Source organism: Limanda limanda, chromosome 14, assembly GCF_963576545.1.
Source record: "Limanda limanda chromosome 14, fLimLim1.1, whole genome shotgun sequence".
NCBI classification, from domain to species: Eukaryota; Metazoa; Chordata; class Actinopteri; order Pleuronectiformes; family Pleuronectidae; genus Limanda; species Limanda limanda.
Window position 1 is genome coordinate 14,807,843 of NC_083649.1, and position 19,984 is coordinate 14,827,826.

Here is a 19,984-nt window from a genome sequence, read left to right on the forward strand (position 1 = left end):
TTCTGCCTCATATATCATAATGGGGACACTTGTTGAGATAGAGCATTACAAAGAACAAAGAAAACATTTAGGCAAACCTGTCTATTTCTCAGCACTTTCTCCACTGTACCATATCCATGCTATATACAAAGCCAAAGTGGATATGCTTCTTCCAGCTTGTTAAAAACATAAAAAAAATGATACACTAACAAAGAATCTGTGAATGCAGACTGGAGCACACCTTGGAGCACAGAGGATGAGTCAGATCTCGTGTTCTGGACGAAGATTTCTTCGCTAATAGGCTGCAGCTGTTTTTATGTGGCCCGTGAAATTTCACTGATGGTCGACCTGACAAAATCTGGGAGCGAAACGAAAGCACACTCTCTCTCTTCCTCTTGTCTCAGTCCAAACTACTCGCCCTCCTCTGCGCTCTCAGACGTAGTATTCTTTGTCTTTGTTCTTTTTGCCCTTTGTGATTGCCTTGGCCACAGAGGCCGTTGCTGTGCTTTTGTCTTTGACTGCTCCGTTGCCATCCACAGTGGAATTGTTGGCAAAATTGTGGCTCTGGTCCGTCTGGTAGGAGCCCTCATCCCGGTTGCGGTACTTGTACATGGCATAGAGGAGGATAAGAATGCAGAGAGCAGCAGCAGCCACGATACCCACCACCATCCCCGTGGTGCTACTGGCCTCCCTGATCACCTCCACGGCACCGGGTTGGCTCTTTTCATCAGAGACTGTGGGATTGGCTGTGGGCACATGGGGAAAATTGGGAGGGTAAGTTAGTCCTGGTGTGTTTCGGGAGGATGGAGGAGCAGGGGGCAGAAGCACCTGGTCACGGGTGTTCATTTTGCCTGCGGGGATGTGGAGCTGGTCAGGGTTGGTGGTGGGAACATAAGGAGGTAGGGGGCGGGGTTTCTGGACTCCACCCTCACCGGCGGCGGGAGGTGGAGGAAGGACTGTCCTGTCAGTGACCATGGGGGAGTTATTTTTGTAAAAGTCCTCGTCATCAGATTCCGTCATCTCCCCAGAGCCGAAGGCCGAGACCTCCACAGGGTCACCGCAGTCCTCCTGGTCCGGGGGGCAGGAGGGATGAGGAGGGAGCATGAGGGACTCTTTGGTGGTTTCAAGGGGGGAGAGGAGGGTGGGGGGAGGAGGGATGACAGGGTAACGGGTGGCGATGGATGGGGGCTCAAGGGAATCCACTGTTATAATAGGCAACACTAATTCACCTCCTAGAAAGGAAACAGAAAAGGTAGGGGATCCTAAATTAGAACAGAATAAAAACTAAAAATCCTGGCTGAACAAGCTGTGCTCATAAAAGTGGAGCCATAATCGGCTCATTATGTAGAAAATATTACTACGGAATGAATCTAATTTTAGCTGGCTTATCACTGGTATTATGTATTATGCTTGCACATAATAAGCAGATTCCTTTAATACAAAGTTATTTACTTAAACATTTGGCAAACGCAGGGGAACAAAATACACCACCATGATGCTGAAAGGTGCAGTTCTTGATTCTTCGATACAGAATTTAAGTTTATGGAAACAAAGAAGAGCTCACATGTAGACACAAACACACAAGGTGACCCATGAAAGGCAGCAGCTGAATGAAGAGCACATAACAAACAAAAGCAGTACATTAAAATTGACATGCTACTGAATGCAAATCTGTAGGCAGGGGTTCAGGGGTTGACAAGATAAATCACAAGACAGGTTATTTAATTTAGGAGTCACACGTGGAATATTGTAGCTTATTGAAAGCAATTAGTGCGACCTGTACATCACCCCATGGACGATTCCTCACTTAATCCACTCGTATATACTATTTACGGCTGCGAGGTTCTCTTTCATCATTATTTGAGGCACACTTCTTAGGGCCGGTCAACAACACACAATTCTGATAAGGTCAAATTAATAATTGAGGCACCCCCGATAAGGGCAGAGTCCTCCTTAAGTTTCACAGCTGGTTTCTGTCAGAGGCCTGATGTGCCGTCTACTGTCTTGCCCTCTAGATGTCTGCGGTGCACGTCATTAAGATTTTCTTCAAATCCAATCTAATGAATTCCAGACATGACTCAGAAGCTGATACACAGTTTGATTTGATGCTTCTTGAGTCTGTAACGACAATTCAAATGAAGGCAGCTGTTTGACAGTGACCCTGAACAGATGAGTGTAAGGCAGATGCGGAAACATGACGCTGGGAAGCAACTGAGAATTTTGAAACAAAGACGGCTGCCTGAAGTTGATGCCTTTATCTACAATTTCGGGAAACGCATTACGCCGCTTTCAGTCATTCACTGAACTCTCGATAATCTCCTGACGTTCTCTGGAGGGGCTGCATGTGAGAACCCAAATGTCCAAGTGAGGGGATCTGGACTTTCTCCGGAGGTTCTCCAGGCAGCCCCCTAGTAAAAACTCAGGATAATGTCCGAATGTGCTCCATGTGCCCAGCAGGAGATTCTCCGCAGGATTCAACCCGAGCATGTGCGTGAGTTAATCATGTGTCTAACACGCGACAGAAGCTAAACTGAAAAAAAAGAAAAGAAGACAAATACCTCAAGATGAAAAAGTGGTGCAATACATGTAGAAGACATCAACAAAAATGTCAAAATTTTGGTGATTGGACGACACTGGTGTCAATGTGCTGTACACAAAAACACGCGTTCTCAGCAGCTGAATTAATACATTATGTCCTGCCTCTGCTTGCAGTGCCACCCCTGACCTGTGTTGTTCTGAACATGTCTGAGCAGAGAATCTCCTGCTGGGTTGTTCATGTGTGAAAGGCAAACTCCGGAGAAAGTCCGGATCCACTTGTACAGACATTCACCCCTAGTTAATGTCGGAAAAGGCCTTTAGTGGAATAAGAGCTGTATATCCCCATCCTTTTTGTCCTTGCTGACCCACCTGTTCCTGGTTCACACTCCTCTAGGTCCTCATCGTCACTCGGGCACTCGGCTGAAGCCACCAAAATATCATCGGAGTTCTGGGGCTGAAAGGAAAACAGAAAATGTCGTGTTTTAGGTTTTTTTGGGAACAAATCTAGCTTTGTTCTCACTCTTTTATGAGCATGTTTACAAGCAGGCTTTTTGCATCCCATCTGAGGAATAGCTGCCGCACTGTATCACTTTAGTGCTTTGGCTCGGAGCAACGCTGGTGAGACTACACATCTGAAATGTGCCTATATGCAGTTCTTCTTTACCCCTGTGGCCGACTTCATGTGTTGACAAAAAGAAAAGCAAGAGCACCACTGATGGAGGGGAAAAGTCTCAGTGGGCTAAATGTTGTACATGTTTTTATTTTATCTATTTCCATGTAAATTTGCCAAGACATATTCTCACACGCTGCATCAGGACTTCAATATGTCTACATTTGATTTTCGGGCGCACAGTGACCCAGAATACTGAAGCAGAGCGGGGAATAGATGGTCCACTAATGGATTACTTGGTTAAATTGAAAATAGAGAGATGCCAATTTCAGGGAAACTGGACAAGAGAAATGTAATGAAAATGCACTATGTATTTTTATTAGAAGAGGCAGTGGTTTTGTTTAAAACGGTAGGACTCCAAGTGCTGCTGAAATCCTTCCAATTTGGCAGGTCTGCTGCATTTGGATTAAAAACCTCTCATTTGAAATGGTGGTCGGTAACTCACCACTCTGGATGCAGGATTGTGACTATACTATACTACTTCAAAAATATATTGAAGCATGAAGCTAACACACTTGAAGTCAAGTATGCGATCATTTTCAAAACCACATTATCGACCAAACCATTTATGAAGATTAATGATGTAAGAAAACATTTATTATCATATTATTATTATGTAGTGGACTATGCAATATTCATTTATTCGACTTGTTATTGACAAGAATGTTCTCTTCCGTCAAGGAGGTTATGTTTCCGTCTGCGTTTCTTACTTGTTTTTTTTTCTGTTAGGTCTTCAAAAAACGTTGGTGCGGAACCAAAACAGGTTTTCTAACCTCACTTTCTTTAACATTGTTAGACGTTTTTAGTTTTTCAACATTTTTGTTGATTTCTCAGTAAATAATTCATGGAATTCAGGCATGTTTGGGGGACTGACATTTGTGAGTGCGAGTATTTTTGGTACAGATCCAAATAAAAATCTGGATAGTGAATTTAAATGAGGTTTCATAAGGAGACTGTTGGATCTTTTAACGTTATTTCTTTATATATATAAATATATATCCTTTCAGATGATGTTGCGGTTAGAAATATTAGAAGGAATTGTGTAAATAGACATTTGTTGCAAATCCAGAGGAACACTGGGTTTTCTGTTTGAGACTCTCTCTCTCACACACACACAGACAGACAGACAGACAGACATACAGACACACACAAACACACACACACACACACACACACACACACACAAATATGTACTATATATAACACAAATATCCCTTTATAGTTTCTGACCTTTGAGATGCTCTCTCTCAAGCTGGGTGATCGCTGCCTACGGGTGGTGGTGGTGGCCATAGTGGTGGTGGTTTCCATGATAGTGGTGGACATATCGGAGACTGCCAGCGGTGTGGCGGACGTTGTGTCGGTGGTCAGCACAGAGAGTGAGTCCCCGACCAGACGCAGGTTCCCATCCACCTGAATGCTGGGATCATTTTCTGCTGCCAGTTTGAGCACCTGGAGACCATTGTAATACAGCCCTGAAATCTGACCCTGGAAGGGCCGACCCTTGTCGTTGCCGCCAATTTTAATGGCCGCCTGGCTGTTAAAGATTGTCAACTGTCTCCCTAAAGTTAGACAGAGACATAGAGAGAGAAAAAGGTGGGAAAAAAAGGAGAGAACGATAGAGAAGACATGGAGAAGTCATATGAGAGAGTTTGCACATCATTTGAACCAAGTGGACTTTCTTAATTGTAGCATTAATAGTTTGTAAATTAACTTGATTTAGATATGAACTTTAAAATGTCAATGTTAATTAGTAACAAGTCTACAATTTAGTATTTACACATGCAGGTTAAACTCATCAGAGGAGGTTTAAAAAATCAAGTTAGGTTCCTATTTAAATGTTTTGACAGTAATCTTTTTTAATATCATCAAGTTAGTAAATGTATATCTCATACTTTTGACAGAGATGGGCGAATTATTAAAAAGGAAGTTTACAATCTGTGTAACGCTAACAGTCAATAAAAGACACTCCACCCTCCCTTGACTTCATCAACCATCAAGCCATTATAAAATGCTCTGCTCTGGGTTCACCCAGCTTCTTTTGTTTCACCTCCTTAAAGGGGCAATGATATTTAACAGCAATACTGTCAGCAGCTTCCCCCGATAAGTGGTGTTACACCGGAGGAGGAGGCTCGTGGTAATGGGCCCATTTCCGGAGAATACTTATTAGCAAAGTTAATGGATCCAAACAGGGATCTACTTAAACAGCCTGTCAGCGTCGTTTTGTCGCAGCAGAAGACTTAAGTGTGGGGAGTCTGAGGTAGTCGTTGTAGTGCAAGGTAACACAGTACAAGGTTGGAGGGGAGAAAGAAAGGGGACGGAATTTGGTTCATGATTTAAAATGTTCAGTTTAAGAAAACGAGACATGGTCAGCTTAAGGCGTTAAAATAAATGTGACACAGCATTTTAAGGATTTTTAGTAGAATCATTACACACAGGAACTAATTACACACAGTGGTTAAGAGGGACGATGGAGGGTTAGACAAGGGTTATGTGTTTTTTAGTTAATTGGTTTAAAAGGTTGTTAAGGTGCAGCTTTTCCACAAGGTGCAAGGATGACAAAGAATAAACGGCAAGTCTGCCATACCCCTTTGCTTTGAATTCCAGTTTAAATGACATCTGTGGTCATTGAAATCCACAGTGCAGCCAAGCACCAATTAAAATGGAGGCATACATCAGGGTTACTTGTCACCCTTGTCTTCTGGGACTGCACCTCTCATAGGGAATGGTTATTCACTAGTTATCTCAAGGGTTAATTATTAATCAATTAATTTTTACCTTTATCGAGTAGCCACTCGTCAACTACCCGACCAAGTCTGTATGGGATTCTTTGTCTAGCAATAGCCAGTCGTTCATTATCATAGTGTCCTTCAAAGAATTTGGAGAGACAGATTAAAGGTTAAAGTCTGCAAGCTGAAAGATCACATGGTTAGAAACAGTGTTAGAATGGCTAACAGGTTTAACAAGTTGTCAATTTTAACCCAGCTGTGAGTTAAAAGAAACTTGTGCTTTACGTATCTAGTTATTCATAGTAACAGAGTTAATGCTTATTAGAGTTACGTTTAGGCTATTTATAATGTGCTACACTAGTTAGTGTTATTTAGCGATTTTAAGCAAAACAAACCAATTAAAGTAAGATCTAAAATATTTTATGCACTATATAAAATAAAGGTTAATTCAGGTTAAAAAAAGCATCAAAAGTCAAATACAATGATTAAAACAGAGGTTTCATTTAAACATCATACACATTATAAACAAGTCACAGCAGTTTATTATCCATTTCATTTCTGTTCCACAATGTGTTCTGTTTTAAATATGCATGAAATGCAATTAGTTTGGTTTTTACTGCAGCTCCCACAAGATATTGATAAAATGTCCTTATCAAAAACTAATGGGAGTAGGAGTTAAAAAAAAAGTGAATGAAATAGTAAATAAACATTTAGCTCGAACCCCAATACCTAATTGCAATTTTCTTTGGGGGGAGGGGGGGGATATGCATGAATAAATCTTTTATATGCAAAACTACATTGTGGAATCAGGGCTAATAGGACAAGAGCTGCTCCCAAGTGGGACGGGACTTAAGCTCTTTATTTAACTCATGCAAACACAGAGGAGTAATTTGTCCAGTGTGAAGTTTTACAGAAAATACATCATACAAACTACAACAGCGTGAATTATCAGCTTCTGGAAGATAGCAACCCAGAACACATTAGTGCCATGAATACCCTTGAATCATTCTAGTGTAGAAATCGTTTCTATCAATCACCAGCCACAAGGTTTCCACGAGCTTCGGAACTTCTTGTTGACACTTTTTTATAAAGGACGTCATGCGCACAGGCACCTTGTCCCATGCATAGTTGGTTGCAGACAGTTAATCTGTCAACATGTTTAATCCACACATGAATACAAATGTAAATATGTGTTAAACCATGTTCAAGGACATGGGATCGTGTGAATGGATAGAAAGGATTAGGATTAAAGAACAGCATGGAGGAGGTTGCATGGTACGTGGAAGTGCATGGCAGTGACAGTGACACTAACCTACACAATTTTTTTACTTTAAGCTTTAATATAGAACTGGTTGTAATATAAATGTTTTCTCTTTTGAATAAATATATATTCAATGCAACAACAAAAAAAGTCAGTTTCCTCATGCTCTTAATTGTCACCACTGACACCTGAGTGAGAAGTCTGTGCACTAGAATGTCCATCACTGTCACACAGTTTATATTTATGGACGACGGTGGCTTGTGCATGAGAGCCTGCAGCACCAGCTGGAGGCAGAGGACTGGGTTTGATCCTGCGATGGCAGCTGGTGCACCTGCTCTAACTGAGGTGAATTGGGTTGATTGCCTCAGAACAGGTCTAAGCAAAGCTGGTCGTTATCAGATTGTGAATGGGATGTATTTGTGTAAGCCTCTCTTTGGATGTTCGCCTTCGTGCCTATGTAGATTTAGTAAACATTTAAGAGGGCATGACTTTATAAATATTTGTGTGTGTGTGTGTGTGTGTTGTTAGGAAAATGATGACACCTGAATCATAAGGTATTACTTCTATTATCATCCAGGTGAGGTTATGAAGTGTTAAGTATATGTGCATGCTGATGCTGTACTTTACATTACATTAGGCAGTAGTTATCTGGACAACATTAAATCGAAAATGAAAACATATGTGATATGGACATTATAGAACTGAGCTTTTCTGGACGACTTCATCCAAATCCATTCTTTTGTTTAATGAAAAAAATACGACCTTTACATGTTGTCAGTGTTCAGTCAAGAGACGAATGTAAATGTGGGCTGTGCAAGATCACTGCCAAGTTATCAATGTCAACAAGAATTCCTCAGCTGAAGAAAAAACTACACTCTCTGAACTAGTTATCAAAAACAAATAAATAACCCTATATATAAGAATTAGGACAAAAGTGGAAATGTCAAAAATAAGAATCACACTTGGACCACGTATGCATATCCTCAAAACGTATGCATGAAAGAACAATATTGCTTTCCTTTTTTTTCCTTGAGAGGCTGATGATTATTAGAAATCAACTGCGGCAGATGTATTAACATCAGATTATTAAATTGTTTTGGCAACATGGCACATCCGGTTGTTTTCTTGTAAACAATACATTTCACAGCTGCACATTGGAAGATTTCTGCTTGTTGGCAGACATGCAATCCTCTCTCACTGATCCAGATGCTCAATGCCATCTGTCTATACGTCATTGCTCCATTAGTCTTACCTGGCGGATAGCGCTCAATGACTGGATGGTTGTCCACCTGGAGAGTGGCATTGCCACCACTGCGTGTGAAGCGTACAACATGGTACTTGCCGTCATTTACTATGACAGCAGGCTCGTCGATGGTGATGTCATCTGTCCCCACATTGAAGATGACACAGATTTTCCCTTGATCCTGTGGGTGACAAAAATGAATAATTGTGACACAGAGAAGAAAATGACAAAAGTGTCATCATAAACACTTTAAATGTGCACAAGGCGTATTTGCACCAGTGTCAGCGGTGTCGAGTCAGACACCTTTTATTTAAGCAGTAAAAGAAAATCCTTTGTGACACCAACAGTGTGTTTAGCTCTTTCTTTAGGATTCAGCTCCACTCGCCCTCAGAGGCAAGCCAGGTTTCCTGATGTGAATCACTCTTGACAGAATCCTGCTGTTTCCCTTTTGGTTGACCAACTTCTCTCCCTGTCAGCCTTTCCTCCCTCCTGCCAACCTTCCCCAAAGGTCAAAGCTGCTTCTCAAGACAGCCTTTAGGTGGCACTGATAAGAAACATGGAAACAAACTGCGTGGGTCTCAGTGTCTGCATGGCCTCAGTGCATTTGCTGCCATCTGTCAACGCTTATATGGATGAAATAGACATTTGTGAGGAATGGCACATGGCTCTGCAGGAAGACACAGTTTAGATTTTACTTTTATATTGCAATAACCATATTTACAGTTATCATATATCATTCAAAAATACCTTAAATATAAAGAGGAACACATTCTGTCATCCTTAAGGGTAGGAGTAGAAGAAAAGTTTTTTAAATGAATGACAATTTGTTTTTGTTCCTCATGTGAGAGGCAATGGCTCCAGCTCCCCTGCGACCCTATGAAGATAAATGTGTAGATAATGGATGGATGGATGGAACAGTTTTGTTCTGTATGTAGTTTGCATATTCTCCCTGTGTCTATGTGTGTTTCTCTGGGTACCTCGGCACCATGCAGGTTAGGTTAATTACCGAGTCTAAATTGCCCATGTGTATGTCAATGGTTGGTCTCCATGTATCAGCACTGTGATAGACAGCCTGTCTGTCAAGGGCGTCCCCCGCCTCTTACCCAATGTCAGCCGTGATTGGCTCAAGCTCCCTCCTGCGACCCTCAGCGGATAAGTGGTGTTGATAAAAGACGGATGGACGTGACAGGCAGTTGAGTGATTATGCAACGAATACCTGTTATATAGTATGTCGCGTGTGCTCAAGAGCATGTTGTCTACACACGGGCAGAACTTCATTATCATTATGGAACAATAATGACTTTCAAGCTGTGTAGTTCCCCCTCGTATCATTTGTCTCTCAGCTGTGAACCATCGAGCACCAAGAGTCTGCAGGTTTTAAATCAAACTACCTCGGCCCCAGCAGCTGGCGGCACTACATCACACCTTCAACCAGAGAGACGAGAGAGAAGGTAGAAAGAGAAATAAAATTCTGCAGTGTGCTGGTCCTGCATGGCACACAACATGCATATTACTATTTTCCGGGCATTCAGACATAATCTAAATATCTTCCACACTGGATTTGTATTGGTTTCAAATTTTCTGGCTTCACTATCAGAGCGTACTCCTTGTCATTCTCCATTTAACATCAGTGATGATTGTTCCCTTTCTCAAACCTCCAATATTGCATTGACTCAAAGACCAGTAAGTCTATATGTACAAAGAAATACACCTTTTCTTGCCTGCTTGAGGTTGGCCATTGTCTGTAAAACCTGTCTCCAAGAATGCTCCCACCCCCTATAATCACATGTAAAATCATTCCAGAAACCTTTTAAATTTCAACATTTATTAATGCTGACATGGTTGGCATTAAGTGCCGAAGTGTTAAGTATCCTCAGAGACCTTGAACGTCCCATTAATAATATCATATTAAGCTTGACAAATCAAATCTCAAGTCACTCTATGGTATAAAGGAGCTCTATAAAGCCTTCACTGTAAAACTGTACAGCCTTCAGTCGGAGCAGTCAAAGGGTCATTGGATTCTTATCTTCCTCCATTCACTTGCAAGTTGTCATGAACCCAGGACTGATTCATCACGCTTGAACTACAGCTGATTATTAAATTCACACAAGTCAAAAAGACTTTCATAAAGACTCCTTTGAAAAAACGTCTACCCACTCACTGCTACTCACTGTGAGCCTGGGAGCTAATTACAGTCAGTGTTAGGTTAGTAGGAATCTACAGGGTGTTCTGCTATAAAAGACACAAGTTGCATTTAACCAAATTATGTCAAGACACCAAGTTATCACCATTTTGTCCATAACCCTTGTACTGTCTGTAAGAAGCATCTCTCCCATTCCTTGTTTACTTATATTCTGTACATCCAGAGCTATTAACTTGTCCAAATTTTAATCATGCTGCCCAAGAAGCAGAAGTGATGAGTATTCATTAAGTAACTACAGGGTTGTGTGGTCTCAGGTCACATTCAGCCGATGTCCTCTAGACAACAATTAACATCTCCGGGGCCGGACGAGTCAGCCAGCGGCTGTGTGTGGCTCCGACACAGGCATTTCTATTTTGCTAACTCGGGTCTTTGAGTGCAATTACAGAACAGCCCCAAAGCTCTTTTTGACAGCTGGCACAGCAACACTCCTACATTTTAGTTTCAGTAAACAAAAGTTTGGCCTTTCCACTTTCCATGTTTTCTCTGCAAGAAGCTGCTTAGCGCTCACGTGTTTCAGTATAAAGCCAGTCAGGCATAACCTCATGAAAGGCGGCGCAGTCTCCCACCTACTATGTTGACATCAGCTCTGTCGGAAAGAGCGTTTCCTTTAAGTACTCCCTGCTCGCTGGAGCTTTAACAGTGGGATCTCAGATCTCGTCTCAGCTGCAGCCTACTCCAATTCATCTGAGAGGCAAAGGATTGATTATTATAAGGACGTGGTATTATAAGGAGTTATCTTTGATGGGGTGAAAAAAAGAGAGGACTATAAAACTGATGATTCCTCTGTGGTAAGGCTCTGCTGCCCCCTGATACATTTTTAAACAAGCAGTGCTTAGATTGGACAGATCAGATTCTTTTAAGAGGGTCAGCATATCTGTCTCTGTGTAAGAAACCTTGAGACTCTTTGCTGAAGCTTTCTCCTCAGAGGCAGATATGAATTTGCATCAATAGCCTCAGATATTATACTTACTATCCTTCCTAATATAACAGTGACAAAATATCTTCCTTCCTCATAGTCCTCAGCTTCTATGTGAAAATATCTAGATAAAATCTATTTGATCAGTGCAATATTTAGTGACAAAGGTGCACACGCATCATCAGATTTGTCCCAAACTTATCATTACATTTCAAGAGAAAACTGACAGAGAAGAAGAGTAAGAAGTCCGTTTGAGCTTTGCTTTTCAACGTGCACTAAAATATACACATTCATGAGTTTTCTGTGAAGCATTACCCTCCCTGCATAGAATGAGGCAGAATATTTATGAACTTTCCTATTCAGAATATAATTTTGCCCAACTGATGCATTATGTAAATGCATAAGAAATAGACTCATGGAACCGGCGAGATCCACGTTCAAAACTCGACGTCTTCATCCGTTCCTCTGTAATTTAAATCTCGGCTGTGCAGCGACACCTCTTCCGCATTTCTAATCACTCCTCACAATGAATACTCTGGTTTTGTTTTATCTTTTAGTCACTCATTAAAAACATGACCATTTGAAAGTAGAATCAGTCTCTCTAATATACTCCCTGGTGACTTTGGTGATGCTTTGTCTCTTTTGTACAGCGTAATTGGTCTTTGAAGCCCGTGCGCGCAATCCTCAGTTAACTGTGCAGTTTCAAATGGCCATGTCACCATTTTAATGCAGAATGGAGTCGTGTGTGGAGTTATCTGGATTTGAAATGTTTTAATAATATCAAGCACTGAATATGTATGCTTCATTTGCACCTGTTAATCGAGATTATTACAAATGCATGGAAAGTTTTGACCATTTCATATTTTAGTTTTGAATAGAAAGCTTTCATGTTATTGGAAGATGATAATAAGGGAATTCTGTTGGAAGTTACCACATCTTAAAACCCCCCAAATCCCTGTAGTACGACAGAGTATTAGAGCCATATTGAAGGGAAAATAATCCTGAGATTTCGAGAATAAAGTCATAATATCACTTGAATGAAGTCATAATCGAAAAGAATGTTGTAATATTATGAGCATAAAGTAATTGTAATTGAAAAGAACGTCATAATATCACAAGAATAAATCTTAATTTATTGAGAAAGCGGTTGTAATTTAGTGAGTGAATGAAGAAGAAAAATAATTTTTGAAGGAATTAAGCTGGAGTCCTTCTGGATCCAAAATCCTGATTACGAATCTCTTCTTGAGAAACAAAAAGTCCATTTTAAATATTATGTAGATGTACCAACGACAACCTCACAGTTGACCACTCCCAAACAGTTCCTCCTCCACGAAAGAGACAATTTTGTGTGATTGTTTCTTCGAAATAGTCTCTGTTCCTTGCATGATAACGTAGCCCCGATATGAAGTATTTCATTATCTGTGAAACAAAACAAGATGCTCCACATTCCAAAATTTAAGGCTAGGAGACAGAATGATCTTTTGACCTCGAACATGGCACATCGCCTCAAAGTATGATTTTATTCCTGTAGTCTAAGATTTCTTTTCCCCTTTAAATGGCCCAAATGCTCAGTCGTACTGAAAAAGATAAAGGTCATATCATTTGTTTCCTTTACTATTTTCAACTATCCCTTGCGGCCAGTGTTATTCAGACTGGTTTTTCTTGTTCTGCTTCTCTCTGTCTCATCTTCTTCAATGGGCAAACATTGGAAAACAGAATCTGCTAAAAATGTGGAATTAATGACAGATCAAAATAAATTATGTGAACTGGCAGCGAAGGTCCATATAAAACAAGAAGGTGTGATTATCAGGCTTAGTTAGAGGAAGGGAAAGAAAAAGACAACCCTCAACACCCTCTGAACTCCTTTTGATTCCCCTCCGCTGAGCAGTAATAAGGCGTCAGAGTAAGCAATCTGTCAGGGTGCAAGGACTTGGCAGCTCCTGGAGAAAAAAATATTTTCAGCTGGCTCTGCAGGCAGGCAGCAGTCTTTGCATTTACTAGCAACAGGCCACGGCTGGCGAGGTCAGTTTCACACATTTAAAAATGGAAATGCAATTTACATGAGATGGTTCTGAAAAACATCCGGGGGAGGATGTTTGTAGCCAACATGTGGAGTAAGTGTAAGCTCTCAAAACACACACACACAAATACATAATACTTCAATTATAAATATTTGCTGTCAGATTTTGTGTAAAAAAGTTGTTTTCACTCTTTGTACCTATTTGTACCTTTCTTTTTCTTAGACGGTTTTAGTCTTTTCGGGAAGGCACAACTATGAATTTACTTTGGATGCAGTGGTAATATTGTTATTTTATCTCTCTTACTTTTAACATTATTATTATTACATATTATATCTGTCATTTATAAATACAGTTCCTAATATTGAAAATAATTTCTCAGTATCATATGAAGAAAAACTCAAAATCTGGCCTGATGAAATCTTACAAGTTTAGCTTTTAGGACAGAATCAGTGAATTTCAGAAACTTTTTTTATGTGGTACAGCAAAGTGTGTGCTAAAAACACTGGACCCACACTTTTGCATCGCATTAACACATTGGAGAACACTTGGTGCGATCGTCATGATGACTACAATGAATCATTTCATGCTTGGGACACACAACATAGTCAACTTATTTATAATTTATTTTAAAATCTATTCAGTGGAATCTAATTGTTTCTGTTTATCTGTTTTGTTTATTCTTAAAAGATCAGTCAATAGCAAAACACTGCACTAACCTGTATGAAAGGTGCTATACAAAGAAAGTTTGCTATGATTGATTAACGTGATTTGATGCGTACGTGTGAGTCCTGCGAAAGAGTCCCACTCCAGTTCTGATTCTGGTCCCGTGCTCTGACAACAGGTGGGATTTTAATTATTACACCGCTCGCAGACGTTTGACAGATCTCGCCTCAGCTTCTCATCGCGCCACATCTGTCCTGTGGCTACGAGCTGAAAAGACTGATTTCCCTCCAGAAAAGACCGTCGCTGACAGCTGCTGAGGAGTCTCTGTGTTCCACCAACACACACACACAGACACACACAGACACACACAGTCACACACACACACACGCACACACGCACAAACCTCTCATCTCTGACTCCACTGACTTCTGCTCTATTGTAGCTGCTCCTCCAGGTCATTATTTATCTGTTACAATGATATCTTCACATTTGGATTCAAATCAGCGAACAAGCTTTGAAAACGTGAATTTAAACATAGACCATTAGATGTTGATTTATATTCATTTATGCTCCACTTGGATTAAATAAAAGATTGTAGCAGCAGTAGTCAACCAGACCGGCCTTTTTTTTGGCTCAAGTGAGATCATTTTTTGTGCCTTCATCAACATATCAAGGGAAGAGACGGTGATATCCTCATCATTTCAGATAAGGAAACTTTTTGTCACCGTTGCATTTTCCTCTCCCCTTTCTCAGGTTATACAACGTCTACTTAATTGCTCCCAGAAATACTTTTCTGCTTGTCTGCTGCGGAGCCACTTTAATATAAATTGAAGAAGTGTATGTCTTTTTTGATGATTTGCTCTTTTTTTTTTCTCACTTAAAAACAATGTTTCGATGCAGCTTCTTTCTGTGTCTGAGTGGACTCATTTCAGTTAGACACCCATTTTAAATTGCCCTGATGTTGACTATGAAGTCTTTATTCACAGAGAAAAAATTGCCAATGTGTGCCTCATCCTACAGAGGAGGTTGAATTGAAGCTGGTGGATACAGGATGCAGTTGGTATGAGTCTGTTGTTTTGTTGATAGATGTAAAAGAAACTAAAATCTACAATAAAAATTATCTGTAAATCTCACAGATTATTGTCTTTTTACCTAAAAACAAGAATCAAAAAGTGCACAAATATTCACCTGATTGACTTATAATGACATGAATGAAATATTTAGATTTTTAATCTTTTTTACGATTTAGTTTTTCCCCCGTTCCAAGGACTTGGTGCAAGGTTCCAAGGACTTGGTGCAAGGACTTGGCAGCTCCTGGAGAAAAAAATATTTTCAGCTGGCTCTGCAGGCAGGCAGCAGTCTTTGCATTTACTAGCAACAGGCCACGGCTGGCGAGGTCAGTTTCACACATTTAAAAATGGTTTTGTTGATAGATGTAAAAGAAACTAAAATCTACAATAAAAATTATCTGTAAATCTCACAGATTATTGTCTTTTTACCTAAAAACAAGAATCAAAAAGTGCACAAATATTCACCTGATTGACTTATAATGACATGAATGAAATATTTAGATTTTTAATCTTTTTTACGATTTAGTTTTTCCCCCGTTCCAAACTGTTTTTCGTGATACCCCACCTATTGCCCGGTGTTACATTCACGTTTAAAGCCCCCGACTCTGCTTCCCATCCTTACTATATGCAGCTGAAGATAGTCTCCGAGCCCATGGGTGCTCTCCACTCGCACCAAGATGGCGTCCTTCTGCTGGGAGCTGAAGCCCACAGCCAACCGGTCGGCTCGGGTGCTCGGCCGCTCATTGGGAGCCCAGGTGAAGGTGATGAGAGCGCCCCCTTTCCCAAAGATATACGTGGTCCCAGCTGAGAACAGAGACAGGAAGAGAAACATGAGGATTAGTCAGAGACATTAAAGACCAATTTATGTTAATCTGTTACTTGGTACTATCGATGCTTTCTGATTAAATCCCATGTTAGTCTGTGGTTTTGCTGTTAAAATGATTATGCGTTTTTCATTTGGAGATATTGACATCTTCAAGGGCAACTGTTGTAATATCACTTGTTATTTTTAGTTTTTAAAGTAACATGAGATGAGACAAGGTTTTCATTGCTCCACTCACCAACTCACAGTGGACTCAAACCCTCCAAAGCCCTGCTCGACACTATCTTTTTACAAAAATCATGCAGTGGATATCTTAAACCAGGAGGGAAGGAGGAAAGATTTATTTAAAAGGTTTGCTTCATTCTTAAACACAGTATAATTTATAGATTTCGATTAATATTTACATTGAAAGCTTGTATCTTTTATGTTCATGTTTCCACTGTAAATCCTGAGTATGGGTTCAGAACTATGTGAGGGGAAGAGGTTTTTAATGCAATGATTTCACAATATCTACAGCCAACTACTCATGTGCAGTATTACTATGTTACTATGTTTTACTACTGTCTCAAGTAACTTATTTTTATTTCTATGGCTATTTCTATAGGCACTGGTTCTGCATTTACTCTGTATCCACTTTGTATTTTTATTTTCACTTATTTTATTTTCCATATATATCAATCTAATATCTATTTTTATAATTAACATTTATTCTGGTTCCAAAGACTTACATTAGGCTTCAAGTCGCTGATACATTTGTGTGCTTGTCTGCGTATTCCATTCACAATTTTAATATTTTGTGCAGGTTTGCAGACCTACTGATATTCATAATGCATAATAGAGATAGCCTTCACCGTCCTCTTCAATTTAAAATGAAACACTGTGAAGGGACTGTTAAAAAAAACATTGATTTAAAACTGATACAAATTCTTCCACCTTCTCATATAGTGTCTCGGCTGTAAATCAATAGTGTCTGGTTAAACTTTTATAATGGAAGTTATTCATCTGCACTCAGAGAGACTCCTGTCTGCTTCAGATGAATGAGGCACATTGGTGTTGATTTATAATTTACAAGTCTTGCTGGAATTACCGAGATACCTGAGAAAATCTATGAAGACTTGGGCTTAAATCTATTTGCTGATTAGAGGGTAAATCAGACTCCTCTTCGTGATATGATGTGATTTATTCCGAGCCTCTCAGACAGCTCAGACAGTTAATTAAATTTACTTACAAAAAAAACCTTGTAATTTCTGACGACAGTTGAATCTGAGAAGTAATTCAATTTTGTATAATGCGAGCAAATGAATAGTTTAAATCTAAGCTTTCTCAGAGGGACGCTGTTCTTTTCGAAGATTTAGGATTGCAGGTGTTGACTGCAAATAGGGAGGGAAAGTTGACAGTTATCTTTGATTGCTCAGCACAAACATGTTATTGGCTCCTTTTAACGGCTGAAACCCGATTGTTGCTTTTACAGCTGGCCTTTTTCAGCGCTCAGATCTCTTAAGTGAAGGAGAGGAGCACTTGAAACAAAATTGTAGCCTCAATTTCAACCACGCACCAAGACTTGAGTACTGCTGTGCTTGGCATAATGGGTGCTCCCACGATATTGACAGGAGCTCGCTGCTGCTCCTGTGCGTTCTTATCGCTGAACACTCACTGCCTGGAGTTGAAACCACCTTGCCCCGACTTTGAATTTAATTGAATTGTTTCAAAGCAATTTTTTTTCCTTCCTGAAGTAATCTTAATGTCTGGGATTTGCATTCAAATGTGACTCTGTGACATTAGTTACCTCAAGGAGCCTCAGTGAGTGGGTTCATTGGATTCCTCCTTTCAGCGAGCTTTATCTGTGTTTGGCCTCTTATCTGCCCTCGTTTCTGCTAAATGAAATCACTTTTTGCTCTGTTTGACGATCTTATAGTCTGGACCTGTTCACTCTATAAAAATTCACCATACAGGAATTTGGAGGGAAAAACTAATCTTTTCCTGTTAACTTACAGACCCAGTGAAACGGATGTCAGCCACTTTAAATTCGGCATGAGAAAGCACTGGATGCAAAATTAGTAAGTGCAGGATGAGTCATAAAAGAGTTTTGACTGTTTAACAGGTAGAGAAGAGACAGATATTGATATAAGATACTATTATATTGTTTTTTTAAAACAGATTTGGTATATATCAAGAGATAATTACCACAAGGACACTTGGTTGAAGCTGGGAAGACACCTTTTTCATAATTTCACATTAATTCAACTTAAAATGTCTTGTTTTAATTTTCAGACGACGGCAGGACTTATATGCACAAATTGTTCCTAAGAGCTTTGACTGGAAATTATGAGTTCAATGAATGAGTTCATTATTCTCAATAAATGAAGCTTTGAAAGAAAGAAAAGAGGCATATTAACTGACTTCCCAGCATACTCATCAGAGACTTTTCTCTCTTGAAGTTTGAAGAAAACAGAAACTTCCTGTGAAGGTGGATGTTTCTTTTCATGATAACACAAACAATGTTTGTTTTGAATTCAGTCCCTATGAACACAGTTATTGTTAAAAGCCAGTGTTGGCTTTTGTCTTTGTAATGACTCTCTTACAAATTAGCCTCAGCCGTTTCAGTTGTATGTTTCGAATCAAATGAAAAACAGACTCTTTACTCTCTCTCTCTCTCATGAGGCGATGTGAGAAGAAACGAGTCTGTAATGACTGACAAAACGCTTAATTTGAAAACTTCAGTGCAATTTGCTTCCTTAAAAATGGGAATAAACTTGAAATGGCAGCTGACATCTTAACTTCAAAGCGGAGAAAATTGTGTGAAATTGTTTGATGAGGAAAAGCCAGTTTCTTTGAATAGATGATGTAAGATGGTTGTTTTAACTCATACTATACATTTCAAACAATAAATTAGACGAAACCTATATTTTTGGATATGAAACAAAACTAATCTTCATGTTGGGTTAACTAAATGTTAACGGCATTAATTGAACTTAAGTTTTTTAAGGTTAACCCACAAGAATTGTTTTTAGTGTTTGCTTTTGACACAATTTACTGGGTGCTTGGTGTTACGCTTACGAATTTTGTGCATTTGCCTCTGTAAAAATAGTCTATACTATAGTGGAAATATACAACATAATGAAGACACAAGCTAATAAACTGTAACATGGTTATACCAGACCTGCATAAATACCACTGATTGTGTATGTATCACAGTTCATAAACACCTCAAACTGCAGCGATCTAACTTCACACTTCACACTCTGGTGGTCTTTGCTGAAGGGCTACTCCCCGCTTTTCATTATACCCTAAAACGCTTCATTATTTATGGCCTATATAGCCTGTAGCTTGTTTGTTCTTGTAAAACCAAACAAGCACGTAAACCATGCTGTGGTTAATCAATATAGTCTGAGAACAACTTTCACAGCAGGTCTTATTTATCTAAGTTTCACTGTGCAATATATCCTTGAACACCAATCTACAATGCACTCAAGAGACTCAAACCTAATGAACCTTATTCACCCACTTTCAGGTGTCTTGGTAGATCATTGCACACTTTACATTCAACAATGTACAAACAGAATGAGACCTACATGTGTAAAACTGAGTGACACGTGTTTTTAAGTCACGTAAACGTGAAATGTTGTTAATACATCAGCTAAAGGAAAGAGGGATGAAAACTGATGTGGTTGATTCCACTGGTTTGTGTAATCATGTTAGGTTGTATGATTACAGAGATCTTCATGTGAGAACTTAAACAATGTGCAATGGCAATATAACAACATATAGAATACATTTGATTTGAATAACATTGTGGCATTTTTATCTTACTGGTAGATTTGGGTAAATGACAAGTCAAACATATAACTTTTAGAAAAATTATTTCCCTGTT

The 19,984-nt window shown here is 39.6% G+C and overlaps 1 protein-coding gene across 1 annotated transcript in view; it reads right to left on the reverse strand.

Moving 5' to 3' along the window:
• Positions 1-411: 411 nt before the first annotated feature.
• LOC133019374 (neurexin-2-like) overlaps positions 412-19,984 on the reverse strand; it is a 94,028-nt gene continuing 74,455 nt past the window's right edge. Inside the window, exons 16-21 of the mRNA XM_061085824.1 lie at positions 15,913-16,094; positions 8,427-8,598; positions 5,963-6,052; positions 4,418-4,746; positions 2,887-2,971; positions 412-1,211 (exon numbers count right to left, since the gene is read on the reverse strand). Of these exons, the coding sequence (XP_060941807.1) occupies positions 412-1,211; positions 2,887-2,971; positions 4,418-4,746; positions 5,963-6,052; positions 8,427-8,598; positions 15,913-16,094 (1,658 nt within the window). The remainder of the gene's footprint in view (positions 1,212-2,886; positions 2,972-4,417; positions 4,747-5,962; positions 6,053-8,426; positions 8,599-15,912; positions 16,095-19,984) is intronic.